Source organism: Pristiophorus japonicus, chromosome 12, assembly GCF_044704955.1.
Source record: "Pristiophorus japonicus isolate sPriJap1 chromosome 12, sPriJap1.hap1, whole genome shotgun sequence".
In the NCBI taxonomy this organism is placed as follows: domain Eukaryota; kingdom Metazoa; phylum Chordata; class Chondrichthyes; family Pristiophoridae; genus Pristiophorus; species Pristiophorus japonicus.
This window is the reverse complement of record NC_091988.1, coordinates 114778630-114798061: the sequence shown is the minus strand read 5'-3', so window position 1 is coordinate 114798061 and position 19432 is coordinate 114778630. Positions and strand designations below refer to the sequence as shown.

General features: G+C 45.4%; 1 protein-coding gene across 1 annotated transcript; it reads right to left on the bottom strand.

The window, feature by feature from the left end:
- Positions 1-770: 770 nt before the first annotated feature.
- Positions 771-19432, bottom strand: LOC139277430 (tubulin beta-6 chain). The gene is made up of 4 exons (XM_070895874.1): positions 19251-19432; positions 16140-16248; positions 6038-6148; positions 771-5301 (listed from the first exon to the last, which is right to left on the bottom strand). Exons 1-4 carry the CDS (start codon positions 19305-19307, stop codon positions 4241-4243), a joined length of 1338 nt encoding a protein of 445 aa, XP_070751975.1. The 5' UTR covers positions 19308-19432; the 3' UTR covers positions 771-4240.

Sequence of the window (19432 nt, the reverse complement as noted above, 5' to 3'; positions counted from 1 at the left end):
CTGTGCAGTTAGCCTTTTTAAAATGATTAACAGGATGTGGGTGTCACTGGCAAGGCTGGTATTTATAGCCCACCCCGAGTTGCCCTCGATGGCCTTCCTGAAGCGCTGGTGTGTTGATACAACTGAGTGACTTGCGGAGCCAGTTAAGAATCAACCATCATCATCATAGGCAGTCCCTCGGAATCGAGAAAGACTTGCTTCAACTCTCAAAATGAGTCCTTAGGTGGCTGAACAGCCTAATACGAGAACCACAGTCCCTGTCACAGGTGGGACAGGTAGTCGGTGAGGGAAAGGGAGGGTGGGACTGGTTTGTCACACGCTCCTTCCGCTGCCTACACTTGGTTTCTGCATGCTCTCAGCGATGAGACTCGAGGTGCTCAGTGCCCTCCCGGATGCACTTCCTCCACTTAGGGCGGTCTTTGGCCAGAGACTCCCAGGTGTCAGTGGGGATGTTGCACTTTATCAGGGAGGCTTTGAGGGTGTCCTTGAAACGTTTCCTCTGCCCACCTTTGGCTCGTTTGCCGTGAAGGAGTTCCGAGTAGAGCGCTTGCTTTGGGAGTCTCGTGTCTGGCATGCGAACAATGTGGCCTGCCCAGCAGAGCTGATCAAGTGTGGTCAGTGCTTCAATGCTGGGGATTACTAGTCCAGTAACATAACCACTACACAACCTTATCCTAACACTATTGACTTCCTGTACACTCACCCTGTGCTTAAATGGTGATGAGTAGTCAAGGCAAAAATATCTGTTTGGCCAATAACTGAATTCATCGTTTAATATTATTTGATTCCAGCCTTTAATAGCTTCAGCTGTACAGAAAGAATGAGTTACTAATCATCTATTGATATTTAAAGCAAGGTTTATCTAAATAACGGGTCACACACAATAGAGAGCTGCACACAATCCTTCGATATCATTCTGCACTTTGCAACAGTAATAACACCAAGGGGTTTCAACAAATCAATTTCATAATTTTTCAGTTATATATACATAGAATTACATAGAATTCACAGGACAGACAAAGACAATTCTGGCCAAACTGGTCTGAGTCTATGCTCTGCAAGATCATCCTATTTCATCTCTATCAGCATATCCTTCTACTTCTTTCTTCCTCAGGTACTAATTGAGCTGCCTCTTAAAGACATTATGTCACCAAAATCTCCCCCCACCCCCCAAATAAAAACGATGCCTTAAGTAATCTACCTTCCCTCAGAAAATAATCCAGCTGTGAGCTCCATAACCAGTAAGACAGGGTAGGGGGGGTGAGGTGGAGAGGGCGTGTGGGGGGGAGAGTGTGTGGGGGGTGTATGTGTGTTGGGGTGAGTGTGTGGGGGGTGTGTGTAGGGGGGGGATGGAGTGTATGTGTGTGGTGGTGGTGGTGTAGGGCAGGGTGCATGTGTGTAAGGGAGTGGGTGGGTTGTGTGGGGGGGGGGGAGTGTATATGTGTGGGGGTGGGTTATTTGTGGGGGGGAGGGTTGTAGGGAGGGGTGTATGTGTGTGGGGGGTTGAGTGTTGGGTTGTGGGGGGGCTATGTAGGGGGAGTGGTTTGAGGTGGGGGATGGTTGTGTGTGTGTGGGGGGGGGGAGTGTATGGAGGGGGTGGTGTGAGGTGGTGTGTGTGGGGGCTGGTGTGTGTGTGTGGGGAAATGTGTGTGGTGGTGTGTGAAGGGGGTGGTGTGAGGTGGAGGGAGTGTGTGGGGGGTGTAGGGGCGGGTGTGAGGAGGGATGGTGTGTGTGTGTTGGCGGGGGTTGGGGTAGGAGTGGACAGCTGAGCCCAATCCTTTACAAAATGTTGACAACACATACTTTGCAGCGGGAAACTGTGGAGAGAAACAAGAGCTTTCAGGAGGGGACCCTGGGATTTCCCCTCTCCCTAGCCCAGAAATATGAAGCCAATTATAGCCAACCTAGCTGAGATCATCATACACCATGGATAGAACCTGGGTTTTTACTGTTGCCTGGCTCAGGTACCTGAAGGGTCGTACATTATTTGGGGGCCTTAATATTTTGAAGAAGATATAATGCTTTTACATATTTATAGTAGCTGTGGTTACCTTTTTGATATAATTGAACCAAAGGAAAAGTTTTTCTAATTTACTCTCGGGATGTGGGCATTGCTGGCGAGACCAGCATTTATTGCCCATCCCTAATTGCCCCTTGAGAAGGTGGTGGTGAGCCGTCTTCTTGAACCGCTGCAGTCCGTGTGGTGAAGGTGCTCCCACAGTGCGAGGTAGAGAGTTCCAGGATTGTGACCCAGCGACGATGAAGGAACGGCGATATATTTCCAAGTCAGGATGGTTTGTGACCTGGAGGGGAACGTGAAGGTGATGGTGTTCCCATGCGCTTGCTGCTCTTGTCCTTCTCGGTGGTAGAGATCACGGGTTTGGGAGGTGCTGCTGAAGAAGTTATTGTTTGGGCTGCTTTGAGAATTCAACCAATGAGGTTCTTATCGAGAATGGGCAATTACTATAAGTGCCATGCCAACCTGGCAATAATTAGATGTTCCTGTATTTTATTATTACTTTCATAATGTTGCTAGCACACCATCTGGTCCGGAAGGAGGAGGTCAGTTTGTTTCTCGAGACTCGTTTTAAGCTGGCTTTTCATATTTAACACGTTAAAGCATCAAAGCAACCACACCATGTTTTAATGAATATTCATTCAGGAAGCACTTCTCCCCCGACCAATCCCAGCACCACCCTATCATTGCATCATCAGCATTACCAATCCTGTCATAACACTGACCAATCCTAGCACTTTGGTTATTAAATATCACCAGCAAGACTATGCTGACAGGCTCAGAATAATTCTGTTATGTCAGTTTTTTCAGATACTCCAGAATAAAATTCCTGGCTAAAAATGGGTTTTATGAAGTAATCGCTGGATCATACATATAATATTAGTAACATATCTTCTGTTGTGTTACTGGTGAATCTCGTCTTGAGTCTGGAACATGTGTCCCGACTCTCGGCAAATCCAGACAATTATAGCAGGTTTGAAATGCCGTGGTCACTCGGAGATCATTTGTAACTTCTTGTGAATTTTGGGCTCCAGAGCAATGGCTGCCTTTCTTTCTCTTTAGTTTAAGCTTGTTTTGCATCACAACAATGTGTGGTGGCTGGTGTGTGACACCTCGAGTGTGACACCCGAGTGTAACATCTGCTGTGTAACATCTGGAGTGTGATCGAATCATGCTAAATGCAAGACCTTTATATATAGATAAGCTATGATCTTTGCTTATTAAAATATTGGGTCAATTCAATTTTTTAATAAGCCTTGACATAATGAATTCAACGTTTTTCCTATTTTCAGTTTGCTTAATCTACTTTGGCTCAATTAAGAATTCTTTTTCTCCCTTTTTACTGAAACTGATTGACTGATGTATCTTGCACAACTTCAGTCTCCAGTCCAGTTCATAATGAACATAAGAAATAGGAGCAGGAGTCGGCCATTTGGCCCCTCGAGCCTGCTCCACCATTCAATAAGATCATGGCTGATCTGATCTTGGGCTCAGCTTCACTTCCCTGCCCCCTCCCCATAACCCTTGACTCCCCTATCATCCAAAAATCTGTCTATCTCCATTTTAAATATAATCAATGACCCAGCCTCCACAGCTCTCTGGGGCAGAGAATTCCAAAGATTCACGACCCTCTGAGGGAAGGAATTCCTCCTCATTTCCGTTTTAAATGGACGACCCCTTATTCTGAAACCACGCCCCCTAGTTCTAGATTCCCCCACGGGGGGGAAACACCCTCTCTGCTATGACCATCTACTGCCACTGGGAATTTTAAATGTTTCTATTTCATATTGACAATTTAAAAAAAAGGAATTCACAACATTACCACTTACCCCTTCCCCCACCTCCGACTGTATTTACAAAATATCCTCAGACCTATTCAAAACTAATGAAACGTTGCTATTTTATGGTAACCACCGATGTCTGTGTCCAATTTCCAGTATTTTCAAGATACGTCAAATTCAGCTCCGCGTGACGGACGAGAAATGTTGGGTAAAATCTTCAATCTCAAATTCGAAGGTTTGGCCTGCTTTGAGATTTCAACCACAGATTGCCAGTCCAGTGAAGTTCTTTTCTAATGTGTCCAATTATGATAAGATCCACATTAATCTGGAGATCATTAGGTGATCCAGTTCATTATATTGATATTAGTTTCATTGTTACTTTGCTCTCCCGATCAAATGCTTGTTTGGCCCAATTACTCCAGCCTCACTAAATCCCCTTAACTTATATTTCTTTGGTCGGTTCCACCTCATGTTCTTCCTCTTCAAGCTCTACGGTGGCGTCTTGGTATTGTTGGTACTCAGACACCAAGTCGTTGGTGTTGCATTCTGCTTCAGTGAACTCCATCTCATCCATACCTTCTCCCGTGTACCAATGCAGGAAAGCCTTCCTTCTGAACATGACTGAGAACTGCTCAGAGATGCGCTTGAAGAGCTCTTGGATTGCGGTGTTGTTCCCGATGAAGGTGGAAGACATTCTGAGCCCTCTGGGTGGGATGTCACACACGGCCACTTTAACGTTACTGGGGATCCAGTCCACAAAGTGGCTGCTGTTTTTGGTTTGGACGGCTAACATCTGCTCATCCACCTCGCGGGTAGACATCCGGCCCCTGAAGATGGCCGCCACGGTCATGTACTTGCCGTGGCGTGGATCGCAGGCCGCCATCATGTTCCTGGGGTCGAACATCTGCTGGGTTAGCTCGGGCACGGTCAACGAACGGTACTGCTGGTTGCCGCGGGATGTCAGCGGAGCGAAGCCGGGCATGAAGAAATGCAGGCGAGGAAATGGGACCATGTTGACCGCCAGCTTCCTCAGGTCCGCGTTGAGTTGCCCAGGGAAACGCAGAGAGGTGGTGACGCCGCTCATTGTCATGGAGACCAGGTGGTTCAGGTCACCATAGGTTGGTGTGGGCAACTTCAAGGTTCGAAAACAGATATCGTACAGAGCCTCGTTGTCGATACAGAAGGTTGCATCGGTGTTCTCGATCAGCTGATGGATAGACAAGGTGGCATTGTACGGTTCAACCACAGTGTCCGAGACCTTCGGTGATGGCATGACACTATAGGTGTTCATTATTCTATCGGGATATTCCTCTCGGATTTTGCCCATGATGAGAGTGCCCATACCCGAGCCAGTTCCTCCGCCCAGTGAGTGTGTGAGCTGGAAACCTTGCAAACAGTCGCAGCTTTCACACTCGTGCCTCATGATGTCCACCACGTTCTCCACCAGCTCCGCGCCCTCTGTGTAATGACCCTTGGCCCAGTTGTTTCCAGCACCAGAATTACCTGCAGCCGGGTGGGGGTGGAGTGAGGGAAGGAGAAAGAGGTCGGTTACGTGGATCTTAAAAAAAGGACAACTACTGAGACATGATAATGATTCGCGCCAGGAGTTTCATCCAGGATTCTCCTAATCAATTACTGTAACTTATTCGGAATTTTAGCAGAAACCTTGTTTACATGCATATCCACGTTAACGCCAATCTTCCACCAAAGTTACTCCGACCAATCAAGAGAATTCCCAAGGACATTCCCGGCACTGATGCCCTAACACTCTTGTACCCACTGAATATGACTCTGACACCAAGTCCCACAGGATAAGTCGCTAACACCATGTCCCACTGGGTAAGACCCTGACACCCAGTCCCACTGGATAAGACTCTGGCACCCAGTCCCACTGATAAAATTCATGACACCCAGTCCCACTGGATATGACACTGACACCCAGTGCTCACTGGATAACAGACTGACGCCCTGTCCCACTGGATATGACTGACACTCATTACCCATTTTCTTTCTTTGGCGGCTTCTCTTTGATTCTGAACCTATCTGTATGCAGGATGGCTGCACCTTCTCAATAACATTGCTCTGTTATATTATAAATGGACTAAACATACATTAGGAATGAGCTTCAATAGCTAATTCTAAAAATGATTTAATTCAGAATTATTTGTGAGTCTTTTCAGTGAAAATGAAAACCATTGGTTCTAACTCTTTCAATGTAGTGTATGAGATGATACTGTACCATAGATGAAGTTATCTGGTCTGAAGAGCTGTCCAATGCGGTTGGATCGGACACTGTCCATTGTTCCCGGCTCAAGATCCACCAGTATTGCCCTTGGCACGTATTTGTTGCCTGAAGGAAACAAGACATGATTTAGTCACACAGCATAATATGTTAACATGACAAAGGCTCATCAAGCAGACCAATGCTAGTGCTATAGAATTAAAGGTCATCCAGTTCAGGCATTCAGTGTGGGCATCAAACACTCCCAGGGCAGGTACAGCACGGGTTAGATACAGAGTAAAGCTTCCTCTACACTGCCCCATCAAACACTCCCAGGGCAGGTACAGCACGGGTTAGATACAGAGTAAAGCTTCCTCTACACTGCCCCATCAAACACTCCCAGGGCAGGTACAGCACGGGTTAGATACAGAGTAAAGCTCCCTCTACACTGCCCCATCAAACACTCCCAGAGCAGGTACCGCAAGGGTTAGATACAGAGTAAAGCTCCCTCTGCTCCAACAATATTTTCCAGGTACAACACCAGAGGTGCGTCCCCTATTGCACAAGAGTAACATTTCCTCAATTCCCACCCCAGCCATCCTTGTGGCCCATTTGTGTGATATTTCCAATTAGTGCCAGATTTGGAATATGCCCAATAGGAAATGGATTGAGAGCCAAAACCCATGACCGTTCTAGCCAGTATACTGAGGGGATGGTCATTAATCAGCGTTGGCTAGTTTTGAACCCAGGCTCCAGAGGTGAAATAATTGTGTCTAACCCAATGCACCACTCAATGGCCTGGATTATATTTGTAATAATATTTGCTGTGTTCATTTCTGAGAATAATTTAAACTCTGTGTAGAATCCAGTAGTGTAGTTTGCTTCATTAACTCAGTTATAGATAGTGCATCCAAGTCAATAGTTTAGATACCAAAACCTCCTTACCCTTAGGAACATCGGAGCAGGAGGAGGTTATTCAGCCCTTTGAACCTGTTCCAACATTCAATTAGATCATGGTTGATCTGTATCTCAACTTCATTTAGCTGCATTTCTCCATATCGCTTGATATCCTTACCGAATAAAATTCTGTCGCTTTCAGTTTTTAAAATATCAGTTGTCCCAGCATCCATAGCCATTTGGGGAGAGACTTCTAAATTTCTACAATCCGTTGTGTGACAAAGTATTTCCTGGTTTCACTCCTAAACGGTCGAACTCTAATTTTAAGATTGTGCCCCTTGTTCTGGAATCCTCCAACAGAGGAAATAGCTTTTACGTATCTACTTTATTGAATCCTTTTATCATTTTGAACACCTCAATTAGATCACCCCTTAACCTAAACTCATGGGAATACAAGCTAAGTTTAAGCAACCTGTCCTTTAAATTAAACCCTTTTGGCCCAGAGTAGAGGGAGCTTCACTCTTTACATGGATTTATGAAAGGGAAATTATGTTTGCCAAATCTGTTAAGTTTTTTGAGATTGTAACTAGTAGAATAGATAAGGGGGAACCAGTGGATGTAGTGTATTTGGAGTTTCAGATAAGGTGTCACACAAGAGGTTATTGAACACAATTAGGGCTCATGGGATTGGGGATAATATATTAGCATGGATTGAGGATAATGGACAGAAAACAGAGAGTAGGAATAAACGGGTTATTTTTGGGTTGGCAGGCTGTAACTAGTGGGGTACCACAAGGATCAATGCTTGGGCCTCAGTTATTCATAATCTGTATCAATGATTTGGATGAGGGGACCAAATGTAATATATCCAGGTTTGCTGATGATACAAAGCTCGGTGGGAATGTAAGTTGTGAGGAGGATGCAAAGAGACTTCAAGGGGATATAGACAGGCTAAGTGAGTGGGCAAGAACATGGCAAATGGAATATAATGTGGAGAAATGTGAAGTTTATCTACTTTGGTAGGAAAAATAGAAAAGCAGAGTATTTTTTAAATGGTGAGAGATTGTGAAATGTTGGTGTTCAGAGGGACCTGAGTGTCCTTGTACACCAATCACTGAAAGTTAACATGCAGGTACAGCAAGCAATTAGGAAAGCAAATGGTATGTTGGTCTTCATTACAAGAGGATTTGAGTATAAGAGTAAAGACGTCTTACTGCAATTATATAGGGCCCTGGTGAGACTGCACCTGGAGTATTGTGTACAGTTTTGGTCTCCTTACCTAAGGAAGGATATATTTGTCATAGAGGGAGTGCAACGAAGGTTCACCGACTGATTCCTGGGATGGGGGGATTGTCCTATGAGGAGAGATTGAGTAGACTTGCCCTATATTCTCTAGAGTTTAGAAGAATGAGAGGTGATCTCATTGAAATATACAAAATTCTTACTGGGCTTGACAGGGTAGATGCAGGGAGGATGTTTCCCTCTGGCTGGGGAGTCTAGAACCAGGGGTCACAGTCTCAGAATAAGGAGTCGGCCATTTAGGACTGAGATGAGGAGAAACCTCTTCTCTCAGAGGGTGGTGAATCTTTGGGATTCTCTGCCCCAGAGGGTTGTGGAGGCTCAGTCGTTGAGTATATTCAAGACAGAGGTCGATAGATTTTTGGATATTAAGAGAATCAACAACAACAACTTTTATTTATATAGCAACTTTAATCTAGCAAAATGTTCCAAGGTGCTTCACAGGAGTATTATGCGATAAAAATTTGACATCGAGCTGCATAAGTAGAAATTAGCGCAGGTGACCAAAAGCGCAAATTTTAAGGAGCGCATTGAAGGTAGGGAAGCGGAGAGGTTTAGGCAGAGATTTCCAGAGCTTCAGGCCCAGGCAACAGAAGGCACGGCCACCGGTGGTTGAGCGATTACAATCAGGGATGCTCAGGGGGGCAGAATTAAAGGAGCGCAGACATCTCGGGGGGTTGTGGGGCTGGAGGAGATTACAGAGATAGCGAGGGGCGAGGCCATGGAGGGATTTGTAAATAAGGATATGAATTTTGAAATCGAGGTGTGGCTTAACCAGAAGCCAATATGGGTCAGTGAGCACAGGGGTGATGGGTGAGCGGGACTTGGTGCGAGTTAGGACACGGGCTGCCGAGTCTTGGATCACCTCTAGTTTACATAGAGTAGAATGTAGGAGGCCAGCCAGGAGTGCGAGGTAACAAAGGCATGGATGAGGGCTTCAGCAGCGGATGAGCTGAGGTAGGGGCGGAGACGGGCGATATTACGGAGGTGGAAATTGGTGCTTTTAGTTATGCTGTGGATATGTGATCAGGAGCTCATTTCAGGGTCAAATATGATGCCTAGGTTGCAAACAGTGTGGTTCAGCCTCAGACAGAAGTTGGGGAGAGGGCTGGAGTCAGTGGCTCGGGAATGGAGTTTGTGGCAAGGACCGAAAACAATGGCTTCAGTCTTCCCAATATTCAATTGGAGAAAATTTCTGCTCATCCAGAACTGGATGTCAGGCAAACAGTCTGACAATTTAGAGAGTGCGGAGGGGTCGAGAGAAGAGGTGGTGAGGTAGAGCTGGGTGTCATCAGCATACATGTGGAAACTGACGCTGTGTTTTCGGATGATATCGCCAAGGGGCAACATGTTGATGAGAAATAGGAAGTGCCAAGGATAGAACCTTGGGGACACCAGAGGTAACGATGCAGGGGCGGGAAGAGAAGCCATTGCAGGTGATTCTCTGGTTACGATGAGATAGATAAGATTGGAACCAGGCGAGTGCAGTCCCACCCAGCTGGACGATGGTGGAGAGGTGTTGGAGGAGGATGGAGTGGTCAACTGTGTCAAAGGTCGCAGACAGGTCCAGGAGGACGAGGAGGGTTAGGTTATCTTTGTCACAGACATAATGGATGTCATTTGTGACTTTGAAGAGAGCCGTTTCGGTACTGTGGCAGGGGCAAAAACTGGATTGGAGAGATTCAAACATGGAATCAAGGGAAATGGGGATCGTGCAGGAAAGTGGAGTTGAGGTAGAAGATCAGTCATGATCTCATTGAATGGCGGAGCAGGCTCGAGGGGCCGAATGGCCAACTCATGCTCCAAATTCTTATGTCCATATGTTCTTATTCCATTCTTTTTAAAATATTTGTTCACGGGATGTGGGCGTCGCTGGCAAGGCTGGCATTTATTGCCCATCCCTAATTGCCCCTTGAGAAGGTTTTGGTAAGCTGCCTTCTTGAACCGCTGCAGTCCGTGTGGTGAAGGTGCTCCCACAGTGCTGTTAGGGAGGGAGTTCCAGGATTTTGACCCAGCGACGATGAAGGAATGGCGATATATTTCCAAGTCAGGATGGTGTGTGACTTGGAAGGGAACGTGGAGATGGTGGTGTTCCCATGCGCCTGCTGCCCTTGTCCTTCTAGGCGGTAGAGGTCGCGGGTTTGGGAGGTGCTGCCGAGGAAGCCTTGGCGAGTTGCTGCAGTACATCTTATACATGGTACACACTGCAGCCACGGTGCGCCGGTGGTGGAGGGAGTGAATGTTGAAGGTGGTGGATGAGGTGCCAATCAAGCGGCTGCTTTGTCCTGGATGGCGTTGAGCTTCATGAGTGTTGTTGGAGCTGCACTCATCCAGGCAAGTGGAGAATATTCCATCACACTCCTGACTTGTGCCTTGTAGATGGTGGAAAGGCTTTGGTGAGTCAGGAGGTGAGACACTCACCGCAGAATACCCAGCCTCTGACCCGCTCTTGTTGTCACAGTATTTATGGCTGGTCAAGTTTAGTTTCTGGTCAATGGTGACTCCCAGGAAGTTGATGGTAGATGATTCGGCGATGGTAATGCCGTTGAATATTAAGGAGCGGTGATTAGATTCTCGCTTGTTGGAGATGGTCATTGCCTGGCACTTGTGTGGCGTGAATGTTACTTGCCACTTATCAGCCCATGCCTGAATGTTGTACAGGTCTTGCTGCATGTGGGCACGGACTGCTTCATTGTCTGAGGAGTTGCGAATGGAACTGAACACTGCCCTCAAGCAAGTCAGTGTTCAGGATTGAGAGTTCCAGAAATACAATGTAACTCTCTTGCTGTATAAGATCTTTGGACTGCTCCATTATCTGAGGAGTTGCAAATGGAACTTGTTACACTCATAATCAATGGTCAGACCGAGTACTGTGTGTAATGAGCAAGTGTGACCTTAGCTCTTTTATTGTAGTTCCAGAGTGCAGGTACCTCGTGGGTGGCCTGCTTATATACTGTGCTCCCAAGGGATGCTGGGATCGTTTGGGACTCCAACAGGTAGGCCCTCTGGTGGACAGGTGTGATGCAGGTTACAAGGGGTTAAATCCATTACGGAACTGAACACTGTGCAGTCATCAGCGAACATCCCCACTTCTGACCTTACGGTAGAAGGAAGGTCATTGCTGAAGCAACTGAAGATGGTTGGCCACCGTTGATTTGATTACTTTTTGTACCTGTACCTTAACTCCTTTTCAGTAAAGCTTATATAAATTACATTGTTTTCTTTTTAAGTCTGAAGAGTCAAACGTCCAACTGGTGGAGCTCATGTGTGAAGATCAGTTGTGCTGCATTGCACTGTGTGCTATTTTGACACAGGTGTTGATTTAAAAGGATTAATAGTTGTGCAAGAATAGCCCACGACGGGAAAATTGTATGACTGTGTTAAACAGTTTATACAGAAATGTTGTCGATCTGAAAGACCACCCTTTGTTTAAAACCTGTCTATCCCATTTTAAAATGCCTATCTGACCATCATAATCTTTGGCACCACCTTAGCATATTGAGATCTTATTGACAGCATTTCTCACTGACAGTACTTCCCATTGATAGTACTTCCCACTGACAGTACTTCCCATTGATAGTACTTCCCACTGATAGTACTTCCCATTGATAGTACTTCCCATGGTCGCAGGATAACTCAGATGAATACGTGGCTTGAGGAGTGATGCAAGAGGGAGGGATTCAAATTCCTGGGTCATTGGAACCGGTTCTGGGGGAGGTGGGACCAGTACAAACCAGACGGTCTGCACCTGGGCAGGACCGGAACCAATGTCCTAGGGGGAATGTTTGCTAGTGCTGTTGGGGAGGAGTTAAACTAACATGGCAGGGGGATGGGAACCTATGCATTGAGACAGAGGGAAATAGAAGGGGGGCAGAAGCAAAAGAAAGAAAGGAGAGCAGTGGAGGGCAGAGAAACCCAAGGCACAAAAAACAAAAAGGGCCACATTACAGCAAAATTCAAAAGAGGCAAAATGTGTTAAAAAGACAAGCCTAAAGGCTCTGTGCCTCAATGCGAGGAGTATTCGGAATAAGGTGGACGAATTAACTGCGCAGATAGCAGTTAACAGATATGATGTAATTGGCATCACGGACACATAGCTCCAGGGTGATCAAGGCTGGGAACTCAACATCCAGAGGTATTCAACATTTAGGAAGGATAGACAGAGAGGAAAAGGAGGCAGGGTGGCGTTGCTGGTTAAAGAGGAAATTAATGCAATAGTACATTAGCCTGGATGATGTGGAATCGGTATGGGTGGAGCTGCGGAATACCAAAGGGCAGAAAATGCTAGTGGGAGTTGTGTATAGACCTCCAAACAGTAGTAGTGAGGTTGGGGACAGCATCAAACAAGAAATAAGGGATGTGTGCAAGAAAGGTACAGCAGTTATCATGGGCGACTTTAATCTACATATTGATTGGGCTAACCAAACTGGTAGCAATGTGGTGAAGGAGAATTTCCTGGAGTTATTAGGGATGGTTTTCTGGACCAATATGCCGAGGAACCAACTAGAGGGCTGGCCATCCTAGACTGGATGATGTGTAATGAGAAGGGACTAATTAGCAATCTTGTTGTGCGAGGTCCCTTGGGGAAGAGTGAACATAATATGGTATAATTCTTTATTAAGATGGAGAGTGACACAGTTAATTCAGAAACTAGGGTCCTGAACTTAAGGAAAGGTAACTTTGACTGTATGAGGTGTGAATTGGCTAGAATAGACTGGCAAAGGATACTTAAAGGGTTGATGGTGGATAAGCAATGGCAAACATTTAAAGATCACATGGATGAACTTTAGCAATTGTACATCCCTGTCTGGAGTAAAAATAAAACGGGGAAGGTGGCTCAACCGTGGCTAACAAGGGAAATTAAGGATAGTGTTAAAACCAAAGAAGAGGCATATAAATTGGCTAGAAAAAGCAACAAACCTGAGGACTGGAAGTAATTTAGAATTCAACAGAGGAGGACTAAGGGTTTAATTAAGAGGGGGAAAATAGAGTATGAGAGGAACTTGCAGGGAACATAAACACTGACTGCAAAAGCTTCTATAAATATGTGAAGAGAAAAAGATTAGTGAAGAGAAACATAGGTCCCTTGCAGTTGGATTCAGGTGAATTTATAATGGGGAACAAAGAAATGGCAGACCAATTGAACAAATACTTTGGTTCTGTCTTCACAAAGGAAGACACAAATAACCTTCCGAATGTACTAGGGGACAGTGGGTCTAGTGAGAAGGAGGAACTGAAGGATATCCTTATTAGGTGGAAAATTGTGTTAGGGTAATTGATGGGATTGAAGGTCGATAAATCCCCGAGGCCTGATAGTCTGCATCCCAGAGTACTTAATGAAGTGGCCCTAGAAATAGTGGATGCATTGGTGATCAATTTCCAACAGTCTATCGACTCGGGATTAGTTCATATAGACTGGAGGGTAGCTAATGTAACACCACTTTTTAAAAAAGGAGGGAGAGAGAAAACGGGTAATTATAGACTGGTTAGTCTGACATCAGTAGTGGGGAAAATGTTGGAATCAATCATTAAGAATGAAATAGCACCGCATTTGGAAAGCAGTGACAGGATCGGTCCAAGTCAGTATGGATTTATGAAAGGGAAATCATGCTTGACAAATCTTCTGGAATTTTTTGAGGATGTAACTAGTAGAGTGGACAAGGGAGAACCAGTGGATGTGGTGTATTTGGACTTTCAAAAGGCTTTTGAGAAGGTCCCACACAAGAGATTGGTGTGCAAAATCAAAGCACATGGTATTGGGGGTAATATACTGACGTGGATAGAGAACTGGTTGGCAGACAGGAAGCAGAGAGTCGGGATAAACGGGTCCTTTTCAGAATAACCGGCAGTGACTAGTGGAGTACCGCAGGGCTCAGTGCTGGGACCCCAGCTCTTTACAATATACATTAACGATTTAGATGAAGGAATTGAGTGTAATATCTCCAAATTTGCAGATGACACTAAACTGGGTGGCGGTGTGAGCGGTGAGGGGGACGCTAGAAAGCTGCAGGGTGACTTGGACAGGTTAGGTGAATGGGCAAATGCATGGCAGCTCTGTATAATGTGGATAAGTGTGAGGTTATCCATTTTGGGGGCAAAAACATGAAGGCAGAATATTATTTGAATGGCGGCAGATTGGGCAAAGGGGACGTGCAACGAGACCTGGGTGTCATGGTTCATCAGTCATTGAAAGTGGGCATGCAGGTACAGCAGGCGGTGAAGAAGGCAAATGGTATGTTGGCCTTCATAGCTAGGGGATTTGAGTATAGGAGCAGGGAGGTCTTACTGCAGTTGTACAGAGCCTTGGTGAGGCCTCACCTGGAATATTGTGTACAGTTTTGGTCTCCTAATCTGAGGAAGAATGTTCTTGCTATTGAGTGAGTGCAGTGAAGGTTCACCAGACTGATTCCCGGGATGACAGGACGGACATATGAGGAGAGACTGGATCAACTGGGCCTTTATTCACTGGAGTTTAGAAGGATGAGAGGGGATCTCATAGAAACATATAAGATTCTGACGGGACGGGACAGGATAGATGCGGGTAGAGTGTTCCCGATGTTGGAGAAGTCCAGAACCAGGGGACATAGTCTTAGGATAAGGGGTAGGCCATTTAGGACTGAGATGAGGAGAAACTTCTTCACTCAGAGAGTTGTTAACCTGTGGAATTCTCTACCACAGAGAGTTGTTGAAGCCCGTTCATTGGATATATTCAAGAGGGAGTTAGATATGGCCCCTATGGCTAAAGAGATCAAGGGGTATGGAGAGAAAGCAGGAAAGGGGTACTGAGGGAATGATCAGCCATGATCTTATTGAATGGTGGTGCAGGCTCAAATGGCCAAATGGCCTACTCCTGCACCTATTTTCTATGTTTCCAAGTTTACTTCCTACTGATAGTACTTCCCATTGATAGTACTTCCCATTGATAGTACTTCCCACTGATAGTACTTCCCATTTATAGCACTTCCCATTGATAGTACTTCCCATTAATAGTACTTCCCACTGATAGCACTTCCCACTGATAGTACTTCCCACTGATAGTACTTCCCACTGATAGTACTTCCCATTGCTAGTACTTCCCATTGATAGTACTTCCCACTGATAGTACCTATAGATAGTGCTTCCCACTGATAGTACTTCTCATTGATCGTACTTCCCATTGATAGTACTTCCCACTGATAGCACTTCCCATTGATATAACTTCCCACTGATAGTACTTCCCACTGGTAGTACTTCCCACTGATCGTACTTCCCATTGATAGTACTTCCCACTGATAGTACTTCCCATTGATAGTACTTCCCACTGATAGGTACTTCCCATTGATAGTACTTCCCACTGATAGTACCTATAGATAGTACTTCCCATTGATAGTACTTCCCATTGCTAGTACCTATTGATAGTACTTCTTGCTGGCCCACACATAGCTCATGTGTAATCTGGCCCACAAAGGCTGGGTAACTCAGCTCTAATTGTGCTCAGATGTCTAACTGGCTGCTTTGTTCTGTCGTACGGTGAAGGTTTGGAAAGGGCTGTTCTTGGTGCTGTAACCTCACTGGTGAATAATTCCTAAATCAGAACTCCCCAGCTCAGTTAGTATCTGCAGCTTGAGATCCAGGCAAAACTAACAGGAGCATTGATTTAAACTTTATCTGTGGTCTGTAAGATTCCATGTTACCCGGATCAATATTGGTGTAACTTTGCTTCCGTGTTTAAGCATGGAACTTTTCCTCTGACCTGGAAATATTTCTTTGATTGACTGATCTCGTGTTCAAAATGGCTGATGAATATAAACGATGTGTTTAGAAGCTACTCAGACTATTCTAGTTAGCTACTAACTGAATTTAACAACAAATGCCACAGTGCACACATAAGTGGCCTACAAAGACAAAAAGCTCGGACACTCCTGTTCTCAGTAGCCTTTCTTACCATATGCCTCATTGAAATACACATTGATCCTCTCAAGCTGGAGGTCCGAGTCTCCAACGTAATTCCCTTTGGGGTCAATTCCATGTTCGTCACTAATTACTTCCCAGAACTGTCAACACAGAAATTGAATAGTTGTGTTAAAGGCAGCCAGGTGAATAGCAGCATCATAAATTCATACATTCCAAAAGAATAGGGCCAATTTTAATTTGCCCAAATCATCAACAACTTGTGTTTATATAGCGTCTTTAATGCAGTAAAGTATCTCAAGGCACTTCACAGGAGTGTTATCAGACAAAAATTAACACCAAGCTTAAAAAGGAGATATTAGGACAGATGAATGAGTGTTTTAAAGGAGAGGTGGCGAGGGGGCAGATATTTTGAAACGTATAAAATTCTGATGGGGTTGGATAGACTGGATGTGGGGAGGATGTTTCCCTGGGCTGGGAAGTCTAGAACAAGGGGTCACAGTCTCAGGATATGGGGTAGGAAATTTAGGACCGAGATGAGGAGAAATTTTTTCACTCAGAGGGTGGTGAACCTGTGGAATTCTCTACCACAGAAGGCTGTGGAGGCCAAGTCACTGAATATATTTAAGAGGTAGATAGATAGATTTCTAGAAACAAAAGGCATCAAGGGGTATGGGGAAAAAGCAGAAATATGGTGTTGAGATAGAGGATCAGCTATGATCATATTGAATGGTGGTGCAGGCTCGAAGGGCCGAATGGCCTACTACTGCTCCTATTTTCCAGGTTTCTATGTTTAGGGAGGGAATTCCAGAGCTTAGGGCCTATATGGCTGAAGGCACGGCCAACATTGGTGGGGTGAGGGTAGCGGGAGATGTGCAAGAGGTCAGAGTCGGTGCTATATAAATGCAAGTTCTTAGTTTGCCTTTTCTCTCATACCTGCCCACGCCGCATGGGCCCCAAAAATCTTCACCTCCCTTCCCTGTTACATTACTAGCCAGTCAGTCAGTCTCAGCTATTAATCGTCTGTTAATTCACCTGAAAAAGTAGTCGCTCTGGGCCATGTGACGGGCCAGCCTGTTGTATTACTACGAGTGGCAGATGTGACTTCCTCTCACCAGGCTATGGGATGCCTGACATCCCATGGATGGAGAGGGAAAACTGGATGGTAAGTTTGGACAGGGACATGGTGGCAACAAAGAGCCAGGTGTGGAGGCTTTGGAGGGGTCCAGAGAATGAATGTCATAAAATTTTAGATGAGCTTATCATCATGCTAGGCCTGACCAACACCTGGCTCACGGACAATGGAGGAGGTGGTGTTCCCAAACACCAATACACACACCAATACACACACCCACACGCACTCACCAATACACACACCCACACGCACGCACCAATACACACACACACACGCACTCACCAATAAACACACCAATACACACACACACACGCACTTACCAATACACACACCAATACACACACCCACACGCACTCACCAATACACACACCAATACACACACACACACGCACTCACCAATACACACACCAATACACACACCCACACGTACTCTCCAATACACACACCAATACACACACCCACACGCACTCACCAATACACACACCAATACACACACCCACACGCACTCACCAATACACACACCAATACACACGCACAAACACAATGAACCATTCATCATGCAGCAGCTCAAACCGTGAATATGCACAGACTATTTGACAGTGGGGACATTAGATTCGAGGCCACATTTGCTAGCACAGCACAAGCTTTATACTGAACCTCTAGCAGTCAGTAAACAACAAGCAGTGGATTTATCCAATTACTGACGGGGAGCTGGTTGCTGTTCTATTTACATTTCTGATTCCCGCCCCTGTTGGATGTCACTGAGAGGAGGTTGCAGCAAACAAGGCGAAAGGCAGTTCAGAGAAACCCCCACACTCATTCTGTCCTTATCTAGTGACTCACCACATTCCTCCATTCATATCACCACCCCACAGGACATTTACATTTTAGAAGGCTGAGTCATTTAATCTATCAGTTCTACATAGAGAAATTCATAATTATACAGACAATTACTCACCTCGAAAAAAAATTCTAAGCTTTCCAACATTAAAAACTAAAAATATTAAATCTCTTTTAATATTTTCCAACTATCTGAGTCAAATTTTAATTGTGTAAAACACTTCTATTGTGTTATGTTCTTTTAACAAGAGACTGTCACGTAAAGCATTCCACCTCTCCAAACCATCTCCATACGATTCATGTACAATGTTGTTATGTGTGTATACATGGCAATTGTTAATCAGTTTTGGTTGAGGGTTGGTCAGGGCACCGATCCTCTTCAAAGAGTGATGTGGGATCTTTTAACATCTACACTTGATCGAGGCTTGGGTTTAATATCTCATCTGAAGGACGGCACCTCCGACAGTGCAGCACTGGAATTTCAGCCAAGGTTTCAACACTCAAAGCTCTGGAGTGGGACTTGAACCCACAACCTTCTGACTCAGAGGCGAGAGTTACCCACTGAGCCATGGCTAAAGCATGAACCATGGTCACTCACCCAGCTGCACAATTCAGGAGAGAAGGAGATAAAATTCGCAAATCAAGTAAAATCCCACAGTAACCTGAAGTAAAAAGCACTTACTCATTGGAGTTTAGAAGAATGAGAGGTGATCTTATTGAAACATAAGATTCTGAGGGGGCTGGACAGGGTGGATGCAGAGAGGATGTTTCCCCTCGTAGGGGAATCTTGAACTAGGGGGCACAGTTTCAGAATAAGGGGTCGTCCAGTTAAAATGGAGATGAGGAGCAATTTTTTCTCTGAGGGTTGTGAATGTTTGGAATTCTCTGCCCCAGAGAGCTGTGCAGGCTGGGTCATTGAATATATTTAAGGTGGAGATAGACAGATTTCTGAACGATAAGGGTATCAAGGGTTATGGGGAGCGGGCAGGGAAGTGGAGCTGAGGCCAAGTTCAGATCAGCCATGATCTTATTGAATGGCGGAGCAGGCTCGAGGGGCCGAATGGCCGACTCCTGCTCCTATTTCTTGTGTTCAGCGCCTTCAGGAGAGGACGGGAGAAAATTCTCAAATCAAGTAAAACCCCACAGTAACCTGAAGTAAACCACACTTACCTTGGCCCCAATTTGATTACCACACTGCCCAATCTGGACATGCACTATCTCACGCATCCTGCCGACAATCCCGCTGTTGAGCTTTTAAGTTTAAAGTCCGACTGCCTGTTACCTCCTCGGCAACAGCTGTCCGTCGCAGTTCTGGGAAAAGCCCGTTGTGTCAATCCCCTTTCACGTGTCAT